The sequence below is a fragment of the Cherax quadricarinatus genome, chromosome 69 (assembly GCF_038502225.1).
Source record: "Cherax quadricarinatus isolate ZL_2023a chromosome 69, ASM3850222v1, whole genome shotgun sequence".
In the NCBI taxonomy this organism is placed as follows: domain Eukaryota; kingdom Metazoa; phylum Arthropoda; class Malacostraca; order Decapoda; family Parastacidae; genus Cherax; species Cherax quadricarinatus.
This window is the reverse complement of record NC_091360.1, coordinates 942,501-949,882: the sequence shown is the minus strand read 5'-3', so window position 1 is coordinate 949,882 and position 7,382 is coordinate 942,501. Positions and strand designations below refer to the sequence as shown.

At 38.5% G+C, this 7,382-nt stretch overlaps 1 protein-coding gene across 1 annotated transcript in view; it reads left to right on the top strand.

Moving 5' to 3' along the window:
* Positions 1–47: 47 nt before the first annotated feature.
* The window catches only part of dup (double parked), a 28,963-nt gene continuing 21,628 nt past the window's right edge, over positions 48–7,382 (top strand). The window contains exons 1-3 of the mRNA XM_070099802.1: positions 48–288; positions 2,120–2,386; positions 7,071–7,294. Of these exons, the coding sequence (XP_069955903.1) occupies positions 79–288; positions 2,120–2,386; positions 7,071–7,294 (701 nt within the window). The 5' untranslated portion in view covers positions 48–78. The remainder of the gene's footprint in view (positions 289–2,119; positions 2,387–7,070; positions 7,295–7,382) is intronic.

Sequence of the window (7,382 nt, the reverse complement as noted above, 5' to 3'; positions counted from 1 at the left end):
GAGAGGAAATATTAAGGAAATATGAAACGAGTCTAGAGGTTGAAGGTGGCGGGAAGCAGCAGTGTTTACAAGCTCACAATGGCTGCCACACAGACCGACCTCCGCCACTTTTTCAAGGCTAGGAAGAGCTCCCGCGACGCCAACTTGTTTAAAAATGGCAAGAATACAAAGTCTGGGATTGTGTCCAAGAGAGTACAGGCGAGGAAGAGTGATACTGCCGACATTGCTGAGTTATTAGGGAGAGTGACTAGCGGGAGTGTGTCCAGGCTGCTGCCTCAGACTGACCGGGTATGGTTACTACCACTTTTCTAACTCTCTTAATTAACTTTATTTTTATTACAGAACGGGATCATCATCAGCTGGATGTAGCGGATGCAAATGTATGCTGTACCGCTGCAGTTCCTACCAGGGGTCGCACGTATGAAATAACTAATGAACAACTACCAAAATTTTTTGGGTTAATAAAAATTATAATTTTAATAATAATATCTTTACTTCTACAAGTACATGTACAAGATATACAGGTCTAGCTGACATCAATGACATACTACTATATAGAAAGCTGCTTGTTATGCAGAGCATTTCGGGCAAATTAGGTCAGTTTTGTCCCAGGATGCGACCCACACCAATCCACTAACACCCAGGTACCTATTTTACTGATGGGTGAACATAGACTGTAGGTGTCTTATGGAAACACGTCCTAATCTTTCCACTCATACCGGGGATTGAACCACAGACCTCAGTGTGAGAGTTGAGTGTGCTACCAACCAAGCTACAGATATACAAAATTACAATTATCATACATAGTGTAAATTACTAAAGATAACTCAAAGAAAAGTGACTTATTTCCATTGGGGTTATCCTATGTAATTTATAGATATGTTACCAGGTATGAAAACTGTACTTGTGTACCTGTACCTAAGTAAACTTATTTCTTACTCAGACAAGTTTAACTATGACAATACCTGCTACCTGGAGTCTACCTGGAGGGTATTCCGGGGATCAACTCCCCCGTGGCTCGGTCCATGACCAGGCATCCGGGTGGATCAGGGCCTGATCACCGAGGCTGTTGCTGCTGGCCGTGTGTAGTTTGACGTATGAACGACAGCCTGGCTGATCCAGTGCTACCTTTAGGTATCTGGCCAGTTCCCCCTTGAAGACAACCAGGGGTCTATTGGTAATTCACCTTAGGCCTGGTGGGAGGCTGTTGAACAGTCTTGGGCCCCGGATACTTATTGTTTTTTTCTCTCAGTGTACTAATGGCACCCCTACTTTTCACTGGACGTATGTTGCATCGCCTGCCACAGTTATACCTACCGTAGTCCACATATGGTGCAATGTGTGATGTATTCTCTACCTCATTGCTCTGCAATTAATGGTGTCATTCACCTTGTTTGTTACTGATTAATTTTGTTCTTTTTTCTTTGTTATAGATAAATTCTTTTGTTTTAATTTATCTTAAATTATTCATATTTGCTTAATTATTTTTTTACCACATTTTGTGTTATAATTTACTCTATCATAGACTTGTAATCATTGTCTTTATTTCATAACTGATTTTATTTTGTCATAAATAGTCATGCCAGCTAAGGAAGTTATTCTTTTCTCACTCAATTCCTTATATCACTAGTAATTAATTACTTAGTAAATCATTTTGCTATCAGTTTCTAGCTAAAGTTTTCACAAGTAAACCTTTGATTTACTGTTTGCCAGCATTGTTCTCATTTGACGATGTAACAGACTAGGATGTAGTTGGACTGTTTACATTCTTTTATTTAAGCTTACTGCTTATGTGTTTATTCAATATTTTTATTAGTTTCTGAATAGTTTAGGGGGTAGGGGTGGTCATCCAGCAGGTGTGAAGGGATTCAAGGAAACTGGTTACTTAGACTTGAGTCCTGGAGGTGGAAAGTACAGTACCAGCATTCTTAAGGATGATTGGGGATATTCGAAGTTTGGAGGAGCATTGGAACTGTAGTATTATCACGCCTTTAGCAAGACAGTGATGGAGTGAGTGGTGGTGAAAGTGTTTTTTCTTTTTAACACTAGATGGCTAGTGTGTTAAATAAAAAGTGCATATGCTTCATACAGATTTTTAAGGAGGTCATTTATTTTTCAGACTAAATCTGAAGAAAACTCAACTGTTTCATCTTGTCATTTGAGAGGTGAAGAAAAATCCACACTGCCAGTAACTCCTAAAAGAAAAAGGGATGTTGATGAAGAAACTATAAGAAAGAAAAGAAAGCAAATTGTAGAGGACAATGGATTCAAAACTCCTGATAATAACAAGAGTATCATCAGTGTTCAGCCTGAGACTACACAAAGATCAGCTAAGAAAAAGCTTATCATGACTTCTGGAGAGAGAGATGCACAACACGAAAGTGAGGTAGAGTATGTATTTTTCTTGAAGATGTGTCGTGTATATCCACGGTGTGAGATCAGGTCTTATGTACATTGTTTAGTTGCATTCCTAAGCTTTTTCTTGCTTCCATTCTGTGTTCTTCCATTTTACTACTATTCCCCAAGATTTGCATGCTTCACAATCATGGACAGCTTTGCTTATATCCATGTTTTATTTAATGCATTTTTTCTCAGAGGGCTTACCATATAAATTGAGTTAATATTATGATTTCAATCAAAATATCTTTTTTCTTTCTGACTTTCAATATTAAGCAGATTAGAACAATATTTAGAGAGATTTGGCTAGAAAGATTATAAATAATTCAGACAAGTAAAATTTCCTACTATCAGCAGCTTGAGAATTCAGTCACCTACAGCATTCTAACCTCCACAGATTTAGTGGTACAGCTGTACTTTTAAGCTCCTCTATTAGTAGAAGGTAGTGGAAGGAACAGCCTTGATGCTGTATTTACTACTGTCTGTAAGCAAATAGTTTGTAATGTACATAAAAATGAGATACAACTTGGAATTTGCCTCTTAATGCTGTAATAATATTGTGATCTACATGTTAAGGTATGGTTTTAATACTTAAAAGTTTGAATCATATCTTTATCTTCAGATACACAGCTGGAGTGCATCAGTAATGGAAATCAGTAAGGGACTGTATGTAATAAAGTTGGTAGAATTACCGACAATTTTTTTTTTTTTTTTTTTTTTTTTTTTTTTTTTTTTTTTTTTTTTTTTTTTTTTTTTTTTTTTTTTTTTTTTTTTCAACAAGTCGGTCGCCTCCCACCGAGGCAGGGTGACCCAAAAAAGAAAGAAAATCCCCAAAAAGAAAATACTTTCATCATCATTCAACACTTTCACCACACTCACACATTATCACTGCTTTTGCAGAGGTGCTCAGAATATAACAGTTTAGAAGCATATACGTATAGAGATACACAACATATCCCTCCAAACTGCCAATATCCCAAACCCCTCCTTTAAAGTGCAGGCATTGTACTTCCCATTTCCAGGACTCAAGTCCGACTATATGAAAATAACCGGTTTCCCTGAATCCCTTCACTAAATATTACCCTGCTCACACTCCAACAGATCGTCAGGTCCCAAGTATCATTCGTCTCCATTCACTCCTATCTAACACGCTCATGCACGCTTGCTGGAAGTCTAAGCCCCTCACCCACAAAACCTCCTTTACCCCCTCTTTCCAACCCTTTCGAGGACGACCCCTACCCCTCTTTCCTTCCCCTATAGATCTATATGCTTTCCATGTCATTCTACTTTGATCCATTCTCTCTAAATGACCAAACCACCTCAACAACCCCTCTTCTGCCCTCTGACTAATGCTTTTATTAACTCCACACCTTCTCCTAATTTCCACACTCCGAATTTTCTGCATAATATTTACACCACACATTGCCCTTAGACAGGACATCTCCACTGCCTCCAACCGTCTCCTCGCTGCTGCATTTACCACCCAAGCTTCACATCCATATAAGAGTGTTGGTACTACTATACTTTCATACATTCCCTTCTTTGCCTCCATAGATAACGTTTTTTGACTCCACATATACCTCAACGCACCACTCACCTTTTTTCCCTCATCAATTCTATGATTAACCTCATCCTTCATAAATCCATCCGCCGACACGTCAACTCCCAAGTATCTGAAAACATTCACTTCTTCCATACTCCTCCTCCCCAATTTGTAAAGTAAAAGGACACAAGTGCAACTAATGTGACATTTTATTGTGGCAACGTTTCGCTCTCCAGGAGCTTTATCAAGCCATTACAAACAATACATGGACACAGAGGGCATATAAAGGCTCAGAGTGAGGTGCAATACTAGTGAGGTACCATTTCGATGTTCACTAATGGTAGTAGTAGTAGTAGTGACAAAAGTTGTAGTAGTAATAAAATATGGTAGAGCAATTAATTCGTACATGAGTAAAAGGATATAAAAGCTATTACTTGGGTAACATAAAAATAGGTTGGACAAATATAGACTGGAAAGAGGCAGCTTGTTTCAGTGTTCACTCTCTGTAATGTGCTTTGTGTAGTATAACAGGAGAGACTATATTGAAAGAAAAACAGTTGAAATTAACACAGTTCAATCAAGTCAACAAAATCTCCGGGAGGTAGAGGAAGATTATGGTTCTGATTGACTTTACGTCGTAGAACCTCGATGGCTTTTTTGGTAGGTACTTTTGTGAAGTACCTACCTTACCTCTTCACAAGAGTACCTACCAAAAAAGCCATCGAGGTTCTACGACGTAAAGTCAATCAGGACCTTAATCTTCCTCTACCTCCCGGAGATTTTGTTGACTTGATTGAACTGTGTTAATTTCAACTGTTTTTCTTTCAATAACAAGCTCTACAAACAAACCTATGGCATGGGAATGGGGTCACCCATCAGTGCCGTCCTAGCCAACTTATACATGGAACACCTAGAGTCCGAACACTTCGCCAACATCATCCCTTCAAGCGTCACTTGGTTACGTTACGTGGACGACGTCCTCGTAATAACTCCCAAACGTTTTGATGTACGGAATCTTCAGGCAAGGCTCAACGCAGTTGAACCGGCGATCCAGTTTACACTAGAAGAAGAGTCCAATGACAAGCTACCTTTCCTCGATGCCCTCATTCACAAAGTAGACAACAACCTAAGATTTCAAGTTTATTGGAAACCCACCAATAAAAATGATCTCACACACTTCTATTCCAGTCAAGATACCAAGACCAAAAGAGGCATCATCATCTTGACGAGGAATGTACATACATTCACCAAACATTCACTGAGTTACATTTTCCTTCTTTTTTCATCAAAGACTGAAGAAAACGGCTCTTCAGATCATTAATTCTCCACGCACCAACACCACTCCCAACAAAGTTATAATTCTTCCCAACAGCCAGGTTGCACTAAACGTTTCAAAAGTACTTTCACAAGCTAACACCAGAGTCGCCATCGCTTCTAGCACTTCAATAAAGGATCTAACCAGGACAAAATCCAAGCACCATGAACCAGTCAATGCAGGAGTTTACACTATACCCTGTGGAGGCTGTGACAAGATTTACATAGGTGAAACAGCAAGAAACCTCGACACCCGCCTCGATGAACACATTTACGCATGTAGGAACGATAACTTGAACAACGCCTGTATACAACACCGTAATTCCACCAACCACCTCATGAAATTCAGAGATGCCCAATTAGTGATCAAAGAAACTAATTTCCGCAGACGCAAGTGCCTCGAATCAGCACTGATTGCTGTTTCGAATACAATTAAACAAAACAACGGCAGCTTCACCATCTCTGAAGTCTTAGCAAGAATCCTCCTGAAAACAGTAAACCCTGCCATAACATAGTCTCTCCTGTTATACTACACGAAGCACATTACAGAGAGTGAACACTGAAACAAGCTGCCTCTTTCCAGTCTATATTTGTCCAACCTATTTTTATGTTAACCAAGTAATAGCTTTTATATCCTTTTACTCATGTACGAATTAATTGCTCTACCATATTTTATTACTACTACAACTTTTGTCACTACTACTACCACTAGTGAACATCGAAATGGTACCTCACTAGTATTGCACCTCACTCTGAGCCTTTATATACCCTCTGTGTCCATGTATTGTTTGTAATGGCTTGATAAAGCTCTTGGAGAGCTAAACGTTGCCACAATAAAATGTCACATTAGTTGCACTTGTGTCCTTTTACTTTACAAGGGACTGTATATATACATAAATAGCAAATCAGTTTATTCCATAATTCAAGATAGCATAAGGGCCAAGGTGACTTTGAATATAAAAGTAGAGATAAGAATTTTAAGAACATTTTGTCTTAAACTTTTATTGGTGTATATTGCTCTGTCAGAGCTTCATCAGGTTGTATGACTAAAAAAAAAAAAGCTCCAGTGGCAAAATGTTGTTCGTATAAAAACTTAACCTGAAATGTATGAATGACCGGATGACTAGAGGGAGAGTTTATTGCAACCTTATTTTATTACTTGAAGTAATGTTATGCATATTTTTATTATAGTTGGTAGAAATGGTGGGCTGAATAGATGTTCTCAGAGATGCATAGCTGGGTGAAGTAAAGAGAACCTTGCTTAAACTCTCTCAATGAATTTTGCTTATAAAGTTTTCTTTTTTAATTTTTCCTTTGCATCCATTATAAGCTGTACCTGCATTCTGTCCCCACGTGCTCTTGGTGCAAATAAAAGCCAACTGCTTTACTAGCAATTTCCAAATTTTGGGAAAATCTTTCTGAAATACATGAGGGAAGATAGTGCTTGTCAGGAGCTAAAAATTAAAAGAATATATTTTATTCTATTTCTCCACGAGGAAGTGGAACAGAATTCTTCCTCCATAACCCATGTTTGTCATAAGAGGCGACTAACATGCCAGGAGGAAGGGGTTAGTAACCCCTTCTATGATATACATTACTGAAGTTTAAAAGAGAAATTTTTGTTTTTCTTTTTGGGCCACCCTGCCTTGGTGGGATACAGCTGGTATCTTTAAAGATGATGATTTTATTCCATTATCCTGCTTGATATTCACTACTAGCAAAGCTTTTGTTGAATGGAAAGTTGTCATTCTTGAATAGACCTGTAGGATTTGTATGGCGCTTTCGCGTATATTTTAAGTTTATTTTTCTTCCACAGAAATTAACACCAGCAGAGATCAAGGAACGTCTGGGTAAGTGTGGTAGGCTGGACGAACTGCGTGCCAGGCTTCTCAAGGTAAATCAGTGCCGTGAAAAAATTAGACAGTTCAGGGAAAATGCAGCGAGTGATGTACGGTCACTTGAACTTCCTTCTCCAGGAAAAGACTCCATAACCTTGCAGCTGAAGAAGTTTACTGCCCTGGATGTTGAAGTTCCCATCAGGTATAAAAACTTTTTTTTTTTCTGTACTGCATAGTTAAATGGATCATAAGTCATGTAAATTTTTAGGTAATTGGGTTAGTGATAAGTC